Below are 21,531 nucleotides of genomic sequence, written 5' to 3'. Positions count from 1 at the left end.
CCCTCCGTGTACGCACGAGAGCATGCAGCTAGTGCTCAGTGCTCCATCGTTTTTTCGATTTTTTTCGCCGTAATTGAGTGTGGTTACACGCGAGTTTGCTTCTCCAGCATGCCAAAGGCCGGCCGTGGCCGTGGCAGTTCGAGTGCGGCCTCGAAAAACCCGCGAAGTTCGTCTACCGGCCGTGTGCAAAAGGTAAACAAACCAACGCCGTGTCGGCCGCCATCGCGCAGGGGAGCGTCAGCGCTGAAGGCATCGACAAAAGTTACTACATCCCGGATATGTCCCAAGATCACCAGTGCGAACCCGTTCCGGTACTTCCGGTGCCACGACCAGTGGCACATCAACATCCGCCAACATCCCCATCAGGAACGAGTTCCAGATGCTGAGCGACGACGAAGAAAATAACAACTCTGACGGTAGCAGCACTACCGACGACGACGACGACGATGATGGTCGTGCACGGAAAAAGTGCCGACGTCAAAAAGAACAACTCTCCAGTGGAACGTAGACCACCTCAATTTTTGTTTTGGACACGTTAGCGGACGATGTTGACGAGTTGCTGGAAGGCCTCGGATATTGTCTGAAAATCGGTAAGTCGGCAGTGCAAGTGATCACACTGACCAAAAGAATTTCGACCTGGTGTTTGAAGAATTGAAGCGTAGCAACTTCAACTTCTACACATTCAACCCCGAAGCCTCCTGTTAAGGTCGTCTTGCAGGGTTATCAAGACCGCCCGATCTCCGACCTGAAGGGTCACCTTTCGGACGCCGGAATAAAACCGCGGGAGATTAAAGTGCTCTCGCGCAAGACAACGGTAACAGGTACACACACACTGTACCTGTTGTACTTCGACCGCGGCACCGTCAAGATCCAAGACCTGCGGCGGACTAAAACGTTGGACGGTTTTTGGGTAAACTGGCGGTTTTACACCAAGAACCCGACGGACGTAGCGCAATGCCACCGTTGCCAGAAATTCGGCCACGGCTCGCGGAACTGCAACCTCCGGCCCCGCTGCGTGAAGTGTGGTGAGTCACACCTCTCGGAGGCGTGCGCACTGCCGCGAAAGGCGGACTTGGGGGACAAGGCAGAACAAACCAAGCCGCGCGTAAAGTGCGCGAACTGTGACGGCAACCATACCGGCAATTACCGCGGATGCGTCGCGCGCAAGGCCTACCTCGAGGAGCAGGAAAAGAGGAAGAAGAAAGCGTCCCACCTTCCTCAGCGAAGTACGAGCGCAGCCGTTCCTGCAGCTGGACAGCGTACGGTTCCAGCGGAAAACTCAGCGTTCCCTCCTGGTTGGGGGCGTTCGTTTGCCAGCGTGGTCGCTGCCGGTAGCGGCAGTACGGCCCAGCAAGAAGTCACCGGGGAAGATCTCTTCACCCTGCCGGAGTTCTTTGCTCTCGCGGGGGAGATGATGACGCGGTTTCGGAGCTGCCGGAACAAGGCAGAACAATTCCTGGCCCTTGGGGAACTGATGATCAAACACATCTACAAAGGATAAATTAACTGTGATCTAGATATAAGCTTTCTCTTCCTCTATCCCCTTTCCTTTGCAATTTCTGTAAGTTTTTTTATAGTTTTTTCTTACTCTTGCTAGTGCCTTAGTTAAAGAAATAATTGTTCCTAAATGGATTATGATGCAACACACAGCTGTAAGGAACTCCAAAACTCTGTTATGCACTTCAAAATAACTCATTGTATCTTGATTATTCACCAATAAAACCGAATTGAATTGAATTGAATAAGAAGTAATAAACCTTTCAAAATTACAGCTTCAAAATTTACACATTTTTTGCTGTGAAGAAAGACGATACATTGTTTTTAGGGTTTCAACAGGCTCAAAATATTTTAGTTACATTTACAACTTTTTGGACAAATGAAAAGACTTTTTTTTCGAATACGGTGAATTCTGTGCAGAGAGTTTTACGATTGTAAATTTTTATCAACAAATATTGTAAAATTGACAACACTGCGACTTGATTGTTAAAACAACAGGTCGAATAACATAAGGTAGAAAATCATTGCATTGCAAGTACTTTAATGAAAATGGTCTGCTAAAACGAGGTGGCAAACAATTTTCTCCAAACTTCAAAATTTGGATGGTAACAGAAGTTCAATCAACTGAAAACTAATTGAAATGAAGTTTCCCGCGTTGGAACCGAGCCACGTAGCCCAGTGGTAACGCTTCCGCCTCGTAAGCGGTAGATCGGGGTTCAAATCCCGGCTCGGACCAACACAACTGGTGATCTTTTCCCTTCTGGAATCGATTGCCTAGTAAAGGGAAGGTAGTGTATCGTCACAAACTGGACCTTATCACGACACCTTAGGGAGGCGACCTATGGAATGTTAACATTAACCTTAACATGTTAACATTAAGTTGAGAATGAAACTGCCACTGAATCCGCTTTGTAAATGCCGGCCCCGATACTCTTCAAGGGTGTTCCCCTCAGGAACTGGGAAAGATTTACTTTACTTACTTTCCCGCGTTGATGAATCAAATTTAAAATGTCTGGACCCTTTTTAAATAAAAAAAAAGATTTTGTTTTGCGAAATTCCGGTGCACAGTACACAGAAAAAAAATGTGAATTTACTCAACACGGAAAAAATGGAACACATGTAAACTCAGTTGATGTAAACTTGAGATTCGACGTAAATGGTTGAATCACACGAAAAATCATGTTTATACGTATAATTTGTTGCAAATTTACACCAAATTGCATTTAAATTTCAATGTTTAATTACGCGCAAAAGTGTTAAATCATAAATGATGTAACATTCGGAAATATTTTTTTGTGTATACCAGAAAGAATTTGTGATTTCGCGTAAATAAACAGTTCATCCAATCTTAGGTATTTTGAAAACTTAAGATCTAAATTTTCATATTTTGTTGTTTCTTCGATATTTTGATCTTGTATTGTTTCAAATATTTTTTTCGTGGTTTGTAATTATCTTTCAAACATTTTATATCTTTTATTTTTTGTAAAATTATTGTGAGTTTTTGCATTCTTTCAATGCTTTCTTTTAAATGTCAATCCATTAAATAGCTTAGTTAAAACAAATTAAAATGCTTCAACCCTTTCAGGCCTGAATTGAAAAATAATTACTGATGGGAAAATGATGTTTATGACCATAGGAAAATTAGGGTATTTTAACCATAAGTGGACCCCCTAGTAGAGCCGAAGCACATTTTTCACAAATTTTCAATATTTTAAGCACTTTTTCCTAACCCTTTGTACAAAACAATGAAAACTGAAGTCTTTTGAACAATTTTGACTATCTGTTCCATCAGTTTATTTGTTTTTGAGCAGAAAAATAGCCATTTGAAAAAAAGTTATTTTTGCCTGTTATGGACCCCCTTTTCCTATATAGTGGTCCCGGGTCCACTATAGGAAAACTGTTATTTTTATACCAAATTTAACCGATATTTGATGTTTTGATGCATGGTGTAGGTCTAATGATAGATATAATCAGGGATGCCACATGGTTTTCTAAAAATGTCTGTGAAAAAGTCTGTGAATGTCTGTGTAATTGTCTAAAACTCAAATATTCAAATTTACAGTCATAGAAATTCATCAGATATTGCGCATTTGAAGAATAACGAAATAACTTTCGGTTGATATTTTTTACAAAATAATAATTTAATGAAGTTTTTAAAAGTCTGTGCACCTCAAAAAATGTCTGGCACAAGCTCAAATGTCTGTGAAACACAGACAAATCTGTTTATCTGGCATCCGTGGATATAATGAATAAAAGATGGATTTTGCTCACTTTTCATCATAAATAAATATGGTTTGTTAACAAGTTTTGCTTAAAAAAACAAAATAACCTAACAGACATTTGAACACATTTATTTCCGAAAAAGATAAGAGAAAACAATTCAAAAACCATGTAATAAACAAAAACCATAAAAATAATAAAAAAAGGTAATTTTGAAGCAATTTTTTCCATATTAATTACATAAATAAATGGTTGACCGAAACTAAACAATAGATTTGTTTACAGTTGTTGATAAAACCACACATGTTTATTATAAAAAAGTTTTGTTATTGATTTATTATTATAAAATATCATTTCAAACTGCAGTTATGATGCTTTAATTAAGTACAATTAACTATAGTTTTGATTAATTATAAATTCTTACGGCTTCAGCATTTTTGGTACTTTTAACATGAAAACATCTAAATTTATAGTCATAATTAAAAAAAATGCGTTAATAACAACAAGTATTTATTGCATGTTGAAAAGAAACTTATGCTTAAATACACTGTTTCTTCATTTTTGAAGGTTAATTTATTGATTTTATTGAATTTTTCATACTATACGCTTGTTTTCAAGCCTGATAGGGCTAAGGAACTTTTCTACTATTTTGTTTAGTATTTTCAAGCACTTTTCACTTTTTGCTCGACCTTTTGTCATACATTTTGCTACGACAAAGTCAAAATAGTAGTTTATGCAACAAGTTGCAAAAAAAAGATTTTTTTCAGCACGAGTCGTACATTACGACGAGTGCTGAAAAAATCAAGTTTTGCAACGAGTTGCTTACAACATTTTTACAATTCCGAAAAACGCTTCAAGAATGGAATTTCAAGTGTTTAGTAAATTCACCGTTCAAAACATAAAAATATTGAAAAATGTTACTTTTCGATACTAGTGTTGAAAAGTTCAACTTTTCAGCACCCATTACTGTGCTGAGAAGTAATACACGGGTATTGAAAGGTATTAATTTTCCATTCTGTTATGTTGGTAGGGAAAAGTAGGCCGTTTCGTTTCTCCAGAAGGACAGGAAATGTTGACAGTTTTACAGCGGAATTGCAAAAAGATTTTTTTTTAGATTATGGCGTCCTCCCTTTTATATTGTATGCTTTCCACTCCAATGCCAGCTGGCCGACAGTGAAATTATGGGAAAGAATAATGTGTATCGGACTGAGACTATAGGTCGACCCTCCCTTTAAATTGGCCCGAAAAAGCCGATTGATTTTCAGGCATTAATATTTATTTTTGCAAGTATGTTTGAAACTGTTTAAACAAATATCGAACACATATTTTTTTGAAATTTTGTTTTACAGAACCGCAAAAAAAAATTCTTTGCAAAACATAGATGTTTTTAAAACCCTTGTTAGTAAAAAACTTTCAAAAGTAAAACAAAGCATTATCTCGAAATACTGATTTCGATTGAAGACTCAATCGTGGGTAGATTTTACTTTTGCCATTTTTGTTGTCATCAGATTTTGGCAGACTTTGGTAATGTTTTGTTTGGTTTTTCTTATTATTAATCACAAAATAGACTTTGACTAAGGAGATCGAAGTAGCCATGGGCGAATTTGGACATAATTTTTTTCGGTGTCGTAAATTTGACGTTTTCTCCGTTTTTTTTTCAAGTTATTTCTCGCATCTTTTGGCAATTTTTTACAAAATTCCACGACGGTTTCGGATTTGTTCTTCGGATGACTATTTTCTGCAAGAGAATCTTTATAAAGCTGAAGATAAAAGTAAAGCTCTCCGTGAACTTTTTCGTATGGCGGAACGGTGAAGAATCCCTTCCGGCAAAGCCAGAAGCTGTTTGCAACCTGCGGTGTCTGTCCCTTCACTTAAACAGTCCCAAAATAGAAGCAGATTCTATTCGATTTGGTTCGTCAACCGAAAACTATCAAGATCCTAGAGGAGGTGACGATCGTCACGCCGTCAGGCTGTGTCCAATTCCGGTTGCAGGAAAATGAAGATTGAAGCTGCTTTTGGTGAGATCTTTCCATAATTTTTGCTGATTTTTTTTACATATATACCATACCAATATAAATTATATACTATTGATTAAATGAAATGTCCTTCCTACCCCTTCTCCATCTTCTATTTTCCCAATCCCCATTTCTCCATTTCCACGAACCCTCCTTTAAATATAATTATTTGCCAAATTTACACTTACACACCCAACTACAACTGATTCGGAGCGTTTGGTACGGTATGTCCACGCATCCTTCCTCCCCTGTAGATTCTGTGAAATGTGATCCGTTCACAGAATCCTCTTTGCGGTAAACACAACGCAGTAGGGCTGGCCGCTTTAATTTTTGCAATTCATTTTCGGGTGTTCTCGGATGTACTGCAATTATTAATATTGACAAGAAAAGTGCTTGGGGCGTAATCTAATCACAAGACTTTCCAGCATGCTTTCATCGGACTGGCTGCGTTTGTGTTAGATTAGATTAGATTAGATTAGACAAAATAGACTTTGACTAAATTTGACCCAAAAATAATATCTAGACTTTTTTTTTATGAGATCCTATAAATAAATCTAGAGTATTTTTTTTTGAAAAGGTTCAATAAGCTTTAGTCTTTCATATGTTTATAGGACCTATTCAAAAAAACTCTGGAAATGTAAATAGTGAGTGTATCCAGCTTTCTCTGATGGGCATTGACAAAAGCTGTGAAAGGAATACACTCAGTGTTTACCTTTGTTTATAGGAACTTATAAAAAAAGTCAAGAATGTTTTCATAACATTCGCAAAGTCACATAAAAAAGTAAAATCATTATACTCAATATTTTCAAAAATAAAAATTAGAGCTCTTCTTTCCAACGCTTTTTAAAAATTCGAAAGTATATGGTTTAAAATGGGATTATCGGCGATGTCTGGATTTTTAGGTAAAAGCCCGTCTTGAGGTATAGTTGTGTCTTGGATGGTTAATCAAATTAAATCAACTTTATTAATAAGATTAGATAAGATCAATCATTTGAAATGTTCAAAAAATAAATAAATATTATTCCATATTTGAATTAGAACTCACCTTCGATTTATTGCCTTAAGTTCATTCAACCAAAACTCTTATAACACTTGAAATGCAGTTCACTAACCAACATCCGTGCCCAGCTTCACAATCACGTGGCCGCCGTCACTTTGCTAGCAGTTTAGTCGCGTTTGTCACCGCCTGCTACCGTTTTTTTCTGTCACAGCAACTCCTCAATATTATCCCGCTCACGTTCAAAGCACCATTTCAGCTTCTTCACAGCTCCAATTCTGCTAATGACACACGACACTGGAGAGCAAGGAGAAACAGTTTTATTTTTAGCCACCCTAACCAAAATAAAGCAAAGAGGAAGCACTTTCTAAGGTTTGATCCCCCATTCAAAAAACTCGAAAAACTTTATTTTGTAACACAGCACAGCACTTCACCTAGTTTTCAAGCTATCCACTTTCTTCCACATTTCTTCAAAAAAGATGGCCAAACTGATGCGTCGTCGAAGTCGTCGTCGTCTATCGACTTAAGCCGTCTACTCTGAGTAGCCTGACGTGCTAATGTTTTTTTGTTAAGTGCATGACACACCTCTCTATCTTCCTGACGCGCACCACACCAGCTAACTGAACTTCAACGTCCAGATCTTCACTGTTGACTGTTGCCTGCTGCTGCTCTCATAGTTCACCGCTCAGACTTCCTAATTCTGAGGTGGCGAAGTTCACCCGGACGACCTTGCCCAGCAGCAGCAACAGCAGGTCCAAACCGATTAAGTAATACCTATTATGTGCAAAGGGGGGGCAGAATCTTTCGGTTATAATTTTATACTGTTTCCGCTACCGGTTTTTGTTGTCGGCGGCGGTGCTACGAATCTAATTAAGAGTGTTCAAAACTTGATGGGAGCTCGGAATCACTGCACAGCGGCCTTTCGGGGAGGAACTCTGTATCGTTCAACCTTGTGGTGGTGGTGGCGGCGGCGCACCTGTTCGACCTATCTCGAGCCAAGGGTTAGACGGGACGGGTTGATGGACCGTAAGGGCACCATCATCATTATCATTATCTGAGTTAATGGAAATTCGAGAGGGAGGAGGGTGCGGGATGTACCAACGAGGAGGCATAGCTATCATTATGATTGAGTTAATTAATGCTAAAGGGTAGCATTGTAATGTTTTGTTCTGAAGTTGAGTGATTGCGATGCAAAATAATTTGTAAATGGTGTAATAAATACACAACTCCCTTCACAGCGTTGTCAATGTGCATCCCTTAAGGTTGCACAGTAACCAAGGAAGTTGTTGTCTCCTTTTTTCAAAATTGTTAAACTTACGCACCCAATGCTGTAACAGTCTGATTGTATAACAAATATTTCAAGTTCTGTTTAATTTCAAGTTCAATTTTACATTTAAAAATAAGTTATATTTTTTCGTTATTTTTGATTTTGATGTTATTTTTGGAATACTGGTAACACTGCCAAATTATCCAGGTTTTTAAGCGAAGATGGCGTGGATGAACGTCTGAAATGTCAAAATCGCGCAGTAATACCAACATTAGAAAAAAATGTAGCTTTCATGGCATGGTACACTTTTTTTCATAATATTGGTATCACCGCGTGATTTTGACATTTCGGGCGTTCATCATTCGAACGCCATTTTCGTTTAAAAACCTGGATATTGTTCACTTCTGAAAGATGGCATTTCTGGAAATCCAAATTCTATTAATTTCAATTTTGATTTTTTTTTTATTTTTTATTAATTTTTATCACACTCAGTCGCCAGCCAGCGACAAGTTAAGACGTGTTTTGCTCGTGTTGTCATCTCGCGTGCTTGGAAGTTTTTGACGGATGGAGGTGGAGGAATCCTCCGAGGAGGAAGATTTTCGTCCCGTCCGCGGGAATCGGAAGCGGAAGAAGTCCAGCGAGGGCACTTAAATCGACATTGAAGGAGAAAAAGTTGAAAAGACCCTGCTCAACAACAACAAGTTCAGCCCGCTAGCGGATAACAAAAACAGCAACAATGCCAGCCCAGCAGGAGGAGGGGACGCCCCGGCGGTTCCACCACCCGGCCAGTCGGCAGGTAAACAAAAGCAACCACCTTTGGTGGTGAAGAACACCACGGATTTTTACAAGCTCGTGGCGATAGTCGAAACTTGTAAACTTGGTTTCAAACCGATTTACAAACTAACCCGATTTGGAACCAAGGTGACCTGCTTCTCTGTCAAAGATTTTGACAAGTTGCAAGAGCTACTCAAGAAGAAGAAAGTGGAATTCTACACCCACGATCGGCGGAGCGAACGAAATCATCGGGTGGTTCTTCGTGGTTTTCCTGATGAACTGAAACCGGACGAGGTCAAGTACCTTCTGAAGAGGGATCTCAAGCTGGACGCGCTGGAGGTGCATATCATCAAGCGGAAGGAAAAGTCCACCGTGGACGAAACTCCGTACATTGTGGTCTTCCCCAAGGGATACACCAATCTGAAGAAGCTCTCTGCAATGAAAGTTGTGGCAAGCACTATCATCCGGTGGGAGGTGTACCGGAACAAGCGGCCGAACGTGACCCAGTGCAGGAACTGCTTGCAGCTGGGTCATGGAACCAGGAACTGTCACCTGAAAGGGAGGTGCAACAACTGTGGGGGTCCCCATAAGACGGACGAATGCAAAGTCCAAGAAGCCGAACCGAAGCGGTGTGCCAACTGCTCTGGAGCCACGGACCGCAGCTGCCCCAAGCGTGCGGACTTCATCCAGAAGCGCCAACAGGCGTCGAAACCGAAACCACCGGCAAGGAAGGCGCAGAAGCAGAGTCCAGCAGTTCCGACGTTCACGCCGGCGGAGTTCCCTCCGTTGCCGGGTGCAGTCCCGGACGGAAAATCGAAGGATCGCCCTCGCCCCGCAGGAGGAAGCCAAGGAAGCAGTGACTCCCGAGACGGTGGAGCCACAAAAGAGGAAGCCATTTCTCCGAGTACATCGGCAAATTCAAAACCTGTAAGACCCGCTTGGACCAAGTAACCCTCGTTAGTTACATGATCTCCAAGTATGGAGTGTAATGAGTTTTTTTGTATTTTCATGTTATGTTTTGATTGTAAACTGATCCTCGGTCCTAACCTAATCGTAGCACCTTAAAGGACCTTATAAAAATAAGTTATGAATAAAAAAAATAATTTTTATCTTTGTAAATTTTCTGTAATTGTGTGTACACTTTCAAAATAACCCTGCAAAGTACAAAAAAACACGAAATCCTGAAACAAAAAAATAATGTTCTGAATGAAAAAAACCCTTCTGGGTTATTGCAGATTCAAAAAGAACATAAAATTTCCTTTGTTGTGACATGTCTTACATTTTTTTTTAAGTTGAGCAACGAATAACAGCAGTGGCTTTTGAACCTTTTTTTAATTTTTCGACTAAATAAACATATTTTTTTTAATTTGAGTATACCATCAAATCGGGCGTCAATTTTACAGAAAGGTCCCTTGGAAACTTAGTTTTCAAATCATCACCATTTCAGCTTATTTACATAATTAAAAAAACACTAGGAACTTTAGAATGTTGTAAAATTATCTATGCAAGACAAATATAATAGGAGAGCAGCTGGGTGCTGCAAAGATGGAATGCGTAACGTGATTTTCGAATGCTCCCTACTGCTCCTCACTACTACAACAGCACTACAGTTGTAAACATAGACAAAGTAGAAGGCTATGTTCAAGCTCAAGCGTGACATAGTTTTTGCTGCTGAAGTGACTTGTTTTGAAACATTTTCGATCGGTTGATGTTAAAGTTTTTGCTGAAAAATTAAGTGCTTTCCGCTTTTTCGGTAATAGACTAAACGATGGGCAGCCAAAAGAGGCCTTTTTTGTTCTCCACATAACGAAAAAATGCGTCAGAAGGTCGGTGAAATTTTGTGAATCATAATTCAATATTATTTGGCAGGATGGCACCATAGTTATTGATAATTCGTCGCTAACATTTCAAAAAGCATCATAATCGTAGAATTGCGTGAGACATAGCACTTATTGAAATGTTAGCGATGAATTATGCCAATTTCAATTTTAAATTTCTGATATAAATAATTAAATAAATTATAGGTCGATTACAATACTTCCCACTTCTTGGTATCATTTTGCGAACAGTAAATTGGTTCCGCTTTGACAGTTCTAAATTGAAGGCCGCTTAGCGAACCATTATTCTGCACCCAGGTTCACCCATACAAGTCTCCTTAAAATTTTAGCAGCTGTTCATACAAAAATGGTACGTAAATATTAATAACTTTTGATTAAATTTAGTAGTAGGTAATACAACAACTTGTCAACACCTGTATCGAAAAGTTATGTCGACACTGTTTTGAGTTCACCTGGACTCCAAACTTTAGCGAGGAAACCAAGGTTTAAGTGAATCATCATATTCAAAAATGTTTTTTTCGGAATCGCATAAAATGTTGTCTGTGATTATTGTAATGTTTTCTTGTCAGAAATTCGCGACGTTGCAAAGAAAAACATTTTCATTCTTTTTTATAATTGTTTTTTAGCGTTTGACGACGTTGTTAAAAGTTAATTGATATTTTGTACCATTAATGTAAAATTCACGTTTGAAAGAAGATCAAAGTGGTTATATAAATAAACATTACAATAAAACTCCTTACAACTTCCAATCAGTCATGTACGTGTTCTCCCAGCGCACCCAAACACGGACACGTGGTTTAAGCTACCGGCAGAGCCTGACACAGCCTACTTAGATTAACGCCGTCCAGACGCCAACTCATCACCAACAGTGACCAGGCCGGAAGGTTGGCCCCAAAATAGGGTGCGTTTACATGAAAATATTTAACTGTTTTTTTGTAAGCTTGTACACTATGTTTACTATTTTGACTGTTTTTGTAGTCTGCTGAATGGGCACACACACACACACACCGTCCATGGCGCGTAGACACGCGGGTTTCCGCACTTGACACCACATGTGTGAGTTTGAGTTTACTCACGCAGAACAAAGCACACAGCAAAGCAGTTTTCTGCAAGTGCGTACAAACGGGTTGGAAAATTTGAGGAAGTTGGGATCTTTTTGAATCTGTCAAATTAGCTGCACTGCTGTTGTCAAGTTTGTCAGAAATCCAATTTCAAAACAATCTGGACGACAAATTTACAGTGTTGCCAGCAAAGTGTTCTGAACTTCAAAACCATCAAACCAAAGCTGGCACCATTCTAAGCGAATTACGAAAAGTAGGCCATTTCTGCGCACTCTGTCCCAGCCAAAGTCAATCAATTCTCGCGCGCACACGGCTTGCTGGGGGTGAGTTTGAGGTTATGTGGCGCACCGCTTGGCTTAAAACAAGCAAGTATTCACGCTTTGGTCAAAAGAGTTGCTTAAATTGAATCACTGACCAGAAAATTGGCAAAAGTGGCGGCTTCAATTTCAAGGTGCCAATAGTGCCGTTTTGGTTGCCATTTTGGCTGACTTGTTTAAGCTTGGCGGTCTAAGGCCGCCGCCCAATTCCGATTCTGATTCGAATCTTATGGGTTTTGTCGAATGCCACAACGCTGCGCGTTCAATGGCTTTTGGAGGGGCGCAAAGAACTGGACCGGAGAGTCTGGTTCGTTAGATGTGGATAGATATTGTTATTCAAATTGTTTTTTATTCGATTAACCACTGCCAGTGTAGCCTCGAAAGCGAAACCAGTAATTTTGTGGTCGATGGACTAGCCATAAACACTTAAACGGCCGTTTGGCACCACTGCCAATTTGACAGCTGGCTGGGGCGCCCATCTTTGTTTGGCGCGTCTCCAAATTCGGTGCCAGTTTGCATCGTTCTAGCCAAATGATTTAATAACTTCCGGAAAAACTGATCATTGCGGAATGCAGCTGCCACTCCGACAACCGTGGAGGCCACTTTCTATGCTTCCGAAATAGTTTGTTGAGCGGCTTTGTTCGGTCGTAGCACCTTAACAAATCATTGAGGGGAGGAGGAGGGGGGTTCAGCATGATGGTGGTTTGAATTCTATTGTGTGGTCGGCGGAATGGCCGTAGAACGCCGCGAAAACCAGCCCGCGCGACGTTTCAATGTTGAACATTTTGCAACAACATTGACGACGCAAGTGGCGGACAGAGGCATGGAACGCCACGGTCTTTTTTCAGGGCTTCATGATCATTTGAGAGGTTTGTAGATCCGGCACCTTTGCAGATGGGGCAACTTTAAACATTCAAGCAGAATTTTCGATTTTTCCTAATGATTCGGCCTTGATCATCTGATTTGTCGAAAATTGGCAACACTGTTACCCTAATGAAACCGTAACAAAGAGTACTAAATCAGATAAATTTGCAATATTTTAGCATTTCTCCGCTTGAATTTCCGTCTCTATTCAATGAACTCGAATCAAGTGTCCCCGCTACGCTTAGTAGGCCACTTCTCGCATACCAAAGTGCCAAAGCTGGGCCAAAGTATGGCCTACTGCCCAGCAGTAGTAGGTAATACACGTTCGGACCAATACTCCTCCAAAATGAAGGAAGAAAATATCACGTTCCTTCACTCACTAAACCACACAGCTCGACCGTGGTGGTACGAATGTTTTTTTAATGTAATTCACCTAGTTATTGAGGGGCAACGCGAGCCATAACAGCGCCTGTTTTTTGAACCATTTGTTTCTGCTGGCCAACTTTATAGGTGGGCCCGTGCCTCTCTTAATATAATAAACGATAGAGCCGTTGGAGAACACCCTTCAACGCTAAAAATGCACCGGATTGAAAGTAAAATCTTTTAAACTCAATTTAGCGATTGCATAACGGCTTAACGCGGGTTACTGTTGTCCGGTGCGGTTTATCGATGGAGGCTGCCACTGCTGCCTGGAAAATGGACCATTTTTGGTCTAACATAAGTTGCTAGGGAAGTGAGTTTTTCTTGAACATTTATTTCAGATATTGCAGAAGCATCGAATCAAACCATCCACATAGAGCGTCCAATTTCCCGTATTGGGAAAAAAAGGGATTTCTCGAAAAAATATGTTTCTTTTCCCGGGAAATTTGTAAATTTCCCGGGAATTCCCGAAATTCAAGCAAAAGTAACTTTTCCGGCCAAAGCTTTGAAAAGCTACAAAAAAAATAATAATGGGATATCCTAACTTAGTTTTCTTCATTTCAATCTACTGTTTATATTCAACATTTCGATTTCAGTGAAAATTGTCCACACTCTGGTAAGAAATCAAGCGATGGCTTGTGACATTTTACTCTGTAATGGCAATAATATTTATTTATGAAGTATTTACGTCTGGGAATAGATCATGCTTATTTATTGGGCAACAAATACTACTAGGAGAAATTCTCGTATGTTTGGCAGGTTGAGCCCTCGCTCCTAACTCCATCCAATTTGCTGATTTTTACTATTTAAACTACTAATTTTGCAAAACTTTTGATAGAAACTTGCTTGCTCACTTCTTATTGAGCTTTTTATCACTCGATTTCAGTTAAAAACTCTTTTAATTAGCTTTAATTGAACGTCAAAGTGCTGACCTGCCAACATTAGAGGTACGCTGGAATTAGATGCTGTTCCCCTATGTTATGGAAATAAATATTATTTTATTTTTGGTTAGCTGATCAGACAAATCTCATACACCACGAGTCCCGGCTAGATTCTCATTCTTCATCGGTCTGATGGCCGAGCGAACTGAGGCGCCAGTCCTTACTGTTGGTGCTGGGTTTGAATCCCGTCGGTTGCAACTTTTGTTTGTGTTTACAAAAGTTGTACATGCAGTGTGTATTATTAAGTGACTTTTTTTTACAAAGGTGATGTGCAAGCTATTGCGTGCGATTTTATCATCGGATTTTTTGCTGTTTCGAATTTTGAGAGAAAAAAAATCCTGTGGAGAAAGAGTGATGTCCGTTCGTGGAAAAAAAACAGCCAAATTATGTGTCACGTAGCACTCAGCTCTCCTATTTTCGATTTTATTATTTTGGTTTAATTTGAAAGCTGATAAACGGGACATGTCTCATCCGCAGCATCCGATTGCTTGCCTTGAGAATAATATATAATACTTTTTAACAAACACTTTGATTTTGGGTCGCATCATCATCTTCTATGATGAATCCTGACCAAACACCCTATCCTACTAACAAATTTTCAGGCTCCTGGCGCTCGTGGGGTGTAAGCACAGAGTAAATCAGCTGCCCTAGTAGCAACCTGCGCTAACTAACATTCCCGTCCCTTAAAATCGAGGTCTACAAAATGACATGGCGGGCGCCGTTGGTGGCCAATGACTACCTATTCGCAACTGATCTATTTTTAGCAATCATGGTGTTTTATCTTTTCAGCGCATTCATACATGCTGTTGATAAGGGAAACACCACTAGATCGTCGAAGCCTATAATCAGTAGTGCTGAAAGGATATTACGGTTCTGTTCAGCAACGGAGGGGCAACCATGGGTGATCTCTCATGCTCATGCTCATGCTTGGTTTAATTTTAAAGCTGATGTGCTAAGCAGAAAAAAATGATGGTAATATTCATCAGGAAATGGTGACAGATTTTGTGTCTAAAAAATGAGTAATATTACATCAGGAATTGGTGAATTTTCATTAGTTTCTTATGAATATTCATCAGGTTCACATTTTTACACATTTTACAAAAGAAAGGTTTAAGGTTTGCTTTTGGAAAATCGCTTTTCTCAGAAATCTGAAAAAATCGTGCACGGTGGGAAATCGTCCCAGAAAAAAATCCAATTACTGATTTGAAGGTTTTGATGTGCTCTTTCGATAGAATTTTGGCCCGAAACCCGGAACTCAAAGCCTGATTTTTTAGTGCTCTTTTTCTGAAACTCTTGGGCGATGTCTGTATCCGCTCTTAAAAATTTGTGTCTTCCATCATTGGAAAACCACTCGTAAAACCCACAATTTTTATTTTTCTGATTTTTAGCCGTGGGGTCGGAGACAAACATTTTATTTTTCGAGTCACAATTTTCGACCAATAAATGTGGTCAAAGCCATTTTTAGAGGTATTTTTTGGACAATTTTACAGATAACACTATCAAATTAAAAGAATTCAATTTCAAACAAAAAGCCATTCGAAAACATGAGCATGAGCATGAGCATGAGCACGGTTGACTGCCAATGAGCTGCTACTCCGTTATTGACAGATCAGCTGAAGTTAAACAATGAATCAAAAATGATCAGTGGGAGCCAACCATCCGTTCACTGTTTAACCCCTGAAGACCCCGACTTTATTAGTCAATACCGGCGCCCTCCCAAGAAGCCTGCAGTTCAACGAAAGGGAGGAATGTTAGTCCGATAGTTGAAGTTGCAGACTCATCAAGCACATAGTTTTTCGCTAGATACTTGTTGATACCGCTTGAGACCGTTGAATCCACAGCATCTCCTTGAAGCATCACGTGATTATTTTTTTTTTGGGTTAGTAGGATAAGGTATTGGCTTTTCGATGCCTCCCAAGCTACGATGTTATGGGGAGGACTTTCATAACAGACCCGTCGGCGAGCCTTCCGAGCAACGATGCTATGGGAAGGTCTTTCTGGTTAACACACAAAATCACTCACACACAGTTATTTTGCTCCACTATTAACTCAACGAGCAATTGTCAGTGCGTCTTTCGTTCATTATATAGAATTGGCTTTTTCACCGCAAAAAAAAAATTAAACCTTATTCGAAAAATTTAAACACAATCCACCCGACGCCGTGCCTTCCAATCAACGATGATATAGGAAGGGCTTTGAAAATCACAAAAGAAATCACTTTTCACTCCGCATATTTTTAACGACCACGCGCTCCCTTTGCCAATTGTGCACTCTGCACTCGAACAGCGACACAAAAGAGACGGAAAATAACACGAAAAAACAGGACTTCGCGTCCCCACAAGCACCACACTACTGATGCCATTGTTTAACTATAATGACCAATCACCCCATGCACTCGAACAGCGACACAAAAGAGATGGAAAATAACACGAAAAAACAGGACTGCACGTCCCCACAGACACCACACTACTGATCACAAAAAGCCATTCGAAAACATGAGCCATAAACTGCTTGGGCCCAAAATTTGAAGCTTTTCCAAAATGTATTTCTAGAGATACACTCAAACCCGATGCACAGTGGGCGAAATGGAACCCAAAATCGGACTTAATTGAACGCGGCTGGTTCCCTGGTATGAATAATACTGTTTCTAATGTAAAAAAATCCGGGGAATCGATTGGTGATGGTTTCATCCACCGCACGAAACGGCAAAGGGTCCATTTTGCCCCAATTCCCCATTTTTTTAACATTTTTTCTTGAAAATCGGTCTGTATTTAGAGCGGAGGCTTTATGCGGCCTTCCAAAATGCACTTACCTTATGTGAAAATGTCCCAGAAATCCAGTAAAAATAACCACTTGCACCGCAAAAATCATCTAGGGTCCATTTAACCCCAATTTCGCTATAAAAGCATTTTCGGCCGTTTTCAAATGTTAGGTCAGATTTTAAAAATCTGAAAATATTTTTATCGTAAAGATCAGACAATTTTACATAAGAATGACGATTTACACTTGATTGTTTTACACATTTATGTTGATATAGAAATTAAACTAAATAAAATGATTGAAGAATCACTTTTGGGCCAATTATCCCAAACGCAGAATAAACTGCCTTTCACATACATTTTATTTTTATCAACATAAATGTGTAAAACTATCAAGTGCAAATCGTCATTCTTATGTAAAATTGTCTGATCTTTACGATAAAAATATTTTCAGATTTTTAAAATCTGACCTAACATTTGAAAACGGCCGAAAATGCTTTTATAGCGAAATTGGGGTTAAATGGACCCTAGATGATTTTTGCGGTGCAAGTGGTTATTTTTACTGGATTCTTGGGACATTTTCACATAAGTTAAGTGCATTTTAGAAGGCCGCATAAAGCCTCCGCTCTAAATACAGACCGATTTTCAAGAAAAAATGTGAAAAAATGGGGAATTGGGGCAAAATGGACCCTTTGCTGTTTCGTGCGGTGGATGAAACCATCACCAATCGATTCCCCGGATTTTTTAACATAAGAAACACAATTATTCATACCAGGGAACCAGCCGCATTCAATTAAGTCCGATTTTGGGTTCCATTTCGCCCACTGTGCGATGGTTTGACATCAACTGCTGTCAAACGAACGGGGTCACTTTTTAGTTTGACACCCCTTTTAAACGGAGTTCACACACACTATCAAACGTTTTTTTTTTTTTTGATAGTGTGCGTGAGCGTCGTTTAAAAAGTGACAGTTCGTCACTTTTTAGTTTGACTTTGGCCAACCAACGGGGTACAAACTAAAAAAGTGTCAAACCAAAAAGTGACCAACCACACAGAAAAAAAATGATGGTAATATTCATCAGGAAATTGTGACAGATTTTGTGGCAAAATAAATGATAAATTTTACCCCAGAAAATGATGAATTTTCATCAGTTTTTGATGAATATTCATCAGGTTCACATTTTTACACATTTTTTTAGGTAATATTACACAAATAAAGAGGTAATATTCAACCTACCAAATTTTCAACATCCCAAAATTCAACTTTTTTTTCTGTGCACCTGGGGGCTCAAAATGGGCGTACTATTCAATGTTTGGCCCTTTTAAAATGTTAGACTTGATTTAAAAATTTTCAAAATATTTTTTTTCGAAAAGATCGGAAAATTTCACGAATGTTTCATGTATTAACATTGATAATCGGACCATTAGTTGCTGGGATATCGTCACTAGAAAATGGAGGGTTATTTTGATGAGATTAAGAAAACTTCAATTTTCGTGTTTCTTTTTCTTAAAGCGGCTCTATCTCAGCAACCCGAGGTCCAATCCTCAATGTCTCTTAGACAATTTTATAGCAAATTTTCTGAACTTTTCTAGAAAATATTTTTAGAAATGGTCACTCATGGTCACTTTTTTTTTTAAATTGAAAAACTGCAAATATTTCGCTAAAATCAAACTTTTGGTGGCTATATCTTGAAAACGGAGCCCTTTATCAAAAAATCTGTACAGTACTTTTCGATTGCAAATTCAATTTTGCATTAAAAAATAATGTCAAACTTGTTTTTGCATGAAACCTTCGTTTTTTTTCCAAATATCACTGTTTTTTTCAAAAATTCATAACGCGGCGGCAGATTTTTTGACCATGTTTCTCTATAGCTGAAAAGTTGCGGATTTTTGTCCCCTAAAACATATAACCAAATCTTGAAAATCAAAAAATACGTTTTTTGGGAAATTGAGTTTAAGTGAAAAAAAAGTTGATAAAAAAATCTGCAATTTTTTTTCCGTGTACCTATTTTTTTCTCAAAAGTCCTCAACAATACCTACAACTTTGCCGAAGACACCAAATTGATCAGAAAATTCACTCAAAAGTTACAGCTGTTTGAATATTTACATACCATTTTTGTATGGACAGCAGCCAAAATTGTATGGAGACTTGTATGGGTGAACCAATGACGCAAAATAGTTTATTTGGTCATAGGGAAGGCCCCCACAAAGTTTAAGTCAAATAAAAAAATACAAAAAATAAAAATGGTCGAAATCGGCCGATTTCGTAGAGAGTTGCTCATATTTAACTCTCTTACGCCCTTGGTAGCTCACGTGCTTCATAAATTTATAACTTCAATCTGTAATTTCACGAATACTGAAAATTGAATTATATCAGTTCAATTGTCATCCAACATGTTCAAAGTATAACAAAAGTTAAACAACTCATAATGTTGATCTTGGCCGGAAGATGCAAATATCTTATTTTCGAATGATATAACAAAAAAAATCGATATTAAAGGTTGTCAAAAATAAAATAGTTTACATTCATTCCATAACAGCGTAATTTTTGTTGTCCAACATATAAGCAAACAATATTTCTAGTTAGGAATGCTTCAGAAATAAATATTATCTGAATAAAACCTTGACATAAAATTTTGCAGACAAGCTGATTGGTTCATTAGATTGAAATAAATAAAATCAAATCAGGTTCTACAATTATTATTTTTTGTATAATTTCAATAAATTTGTTCCAAAAATATAGGAAAATGAATACTTCTGCTTTCGGGAATCTCCGGAAATTTACAAATTTCCTGGGAAACGGGAAATTTTTTACCGGGACGGGAAATTTATTTTCATTCAAATCAAAAACATCTGGCTTAGACAAAATTATAAATACAGAATCTGTATTGAAAAATTAATCAAAATGCTTATTGTTTAAGTCATTTCATAGATATCTTCACGCAAATGAGCTATTTAAAGAAAATCTAGCAAATGTTAGTTAAAAATCACTTCAAAGTCTACAAAAAAACCAACAACCAGCAAACAATAGTTAATTGTGCAGTTTCAAGCACCACCCAGAGGCTTAATTTCCACGCCGAAGCACGTTTTCCTCTCACGTGGAGCCATGAGTACCGAGTCCGCGTTGGGGGAGGGGAAGAAGCGCTGCTGATTATGGCTAACCCTCCATCAATCCAATCCCCCCTGCATGTAATAGATCTTCGTTATTAGTGCACATTAATTTCAGTTTACACCTTGTTTTTTACATCGATTTTGAGCTACGTCGGCGCCACCGTGTTCATGTTCGATCGCAGTCAGCCATGCACCACCGCCGGTGTGCATTGCTTTTGTAGGTCACTGCGCCAAAATCGCACCTTCGCCACAAAAGTCGTCGTTTCACGCTCGTAGAACTTGTTTCTTGCGCTTAAAAAGTGCAACCTAAGCTCACGTTGGTCACATTTTCATCACAAAACACTCAAAACACCACATTTGCATGTGATCTCTGATCTTTACTGTTCACCACTTGGGGACTCGACTTCTGGCAATCTGTTCAACGCCTGCTCCGACGACGACGACGACGACGCATCACCAAAAGTGCAGCAGGCCGTCATCAATCTTAATCCGCTATTAATCACACTCACACGCCCCCTCACACTTACAAAGGCCACTTTCCCGGCCACGCCGAAAGTCACAAAACTGTCGCAACCGTTGAAAACTCGCAACTCCCCGCTCAAAGTCACGTTCAGCTGGCCGGCAGAACTTGCAATAGTCACTGAGAACACACGCGCGCCCAAACTCCGACTGCTGGGAGGGGAAAGCCGTTCTTGCTCGAACCGCTGCCAATCGAATACTGGTCGGTTGAGCTGGGCCGACTGTGCGACTACCGCGCTCAGAACCGTCAATGACGAAGGTTGTGCACTAGACTTAACGCGCCAGTAGGCGCACGAGTGAGCGAATGAGTGAGCGATCAAAGCATGCGGGCTTCCGAGTTCTTTGCGCAGCGGCGGCCGACAAGGCAGTGATGGAAAAGTACGCGAACCTTTGTGATGAGGGTGATGAGGATCGTGCAAACGAATCACTGCAAGGGATGAAATGTTTGATTATGAGAGATTATCAGAAATTCAAAAAAATATGAAACTGTTCAGCGATGGTTATTCGCGATGGTTTTCAGCTCTGCAGGTCTCACTGTTGAAAACATGGGTGTAAAGAGAGGTTCGCTCAAGACTGAGCATTAAATGAGAGAGTTGTAAACAAACTAAGCAACAATCCGGCAGCAGCATTCGGTGGTTTGTGACGATTCCAGGCCTCTAATCTGAGAGTACTGGTACGGCGCGTGCACGCGAGTTTCTGCGCTTAAGCTCAGTGGATGAGCGGCAGCAGTTGCTTCTCTCACTTTACAGCATGTGTGTACAATTAGGGTAGATTGAGGAATTACTGGTTGGTCAAGTGATTACTGCTGTTAATGAACAAAAGGAATTCAAAGGCGTTACAAGAATGCAGATAATCATTATTGAGTTTGAGCGATTGATCTCATCGATAGATTTGGTTAAGCCCAAGCTCACGCACACTAGCACCTCATTTGTT

General features: G+C 39.5%; 1 protein-coding gene across 4 annotated transcripts; it reads right to left on the bottom strand.

The window, feature by feature from the left end:
- Nucleotides 1-6,935: 6,935 nt before the first annotated feature.
- On the bottom strand, nucleotides 6,936-21,234 carry LOC119771184. Of its 4 annotated transcripts, none has more exons than XM_038266748.1 (3): nucleotides 21,204-21,234; nucleotides 20,589-20,870; nucleotides 6,936-7,026 (listed from the first exon to the last, which is right to left on the bottom strand). In XM_038266748.1, the coding sequence occupies exons 1-3, from the start codon at nucleotides 21,225-21,227 to the stop codon at nucleotides 6,994-6,996; spliced, it is 339 nt and encodes a 112-aa protein (XP_038122676.1). In that variant the 5' UTR covers nucleotides 21,228-21,234; the 3' UTR covers nucleotides 6,936-6,993. The 4 variants fall into 4 exon arrangements, 2 of the variants coding, with proteins under 2 accessions (XP_038122676.1, XP_038122675.1); XM_038266747.1 differs by lacking the exon at nucleotides 6,936-7,026 and adding an exon at nucleotides 7,318-7,503 and having other exon boundaries at nucleotides 20,607-20,870; XR_005279072.1 differs by lacking the exons at nucleotides 6,936-7,026; nucleotides 21,204-21,234 and adding an exon at nucleotides 7,059-7,197 and having other exon boundaries at nucleotides 20,589-20,979.
- Between the last annotated feature and the right edge of the window lie 297 nt (nucleotides 21,235-21,531).

This window comes from Culex quinquefasciatus, chromosome 1 (assembly GCF_015732765.1).
Source record: "Culex quinquefasciatus strain JHB chromosome 1, VPISU_Cqui_1.0_pri_paternal, whole genome shotgun sequence".
NCBI classification, from domain to species: domain Eukaryota; kingdom Metazoa; phylum Arthropoda; class Insecta; order Diptera; family Culicidae; genus Culex; species Culex quinquefasciatus.
This window is presented reverse-complemented; position numbering and strand designations above follow the sequence as displayed.

Coding starts and splice junctions, on each gene's coding strand:
- LOC119771184 (XM_038266747.1), bottom strand. CDS start 21,227: ATGCTGCTGCCGGATTGTTGCTTA. Junction 20,871..21,203: donor TGCTGCCGGATTGTTGCTTA/GTTTGTTTACAA, acceptor TGGCGCGTTAAG/TCTAGTGCACAACCTTCGTC. Junction 7,504..20,606: donor TGGCCGGGAAAGTGGCCTTT/GTAAGTGTGAGG, acceptor TGCACATAATAG/GTATTACTTAATCGGTTTGG.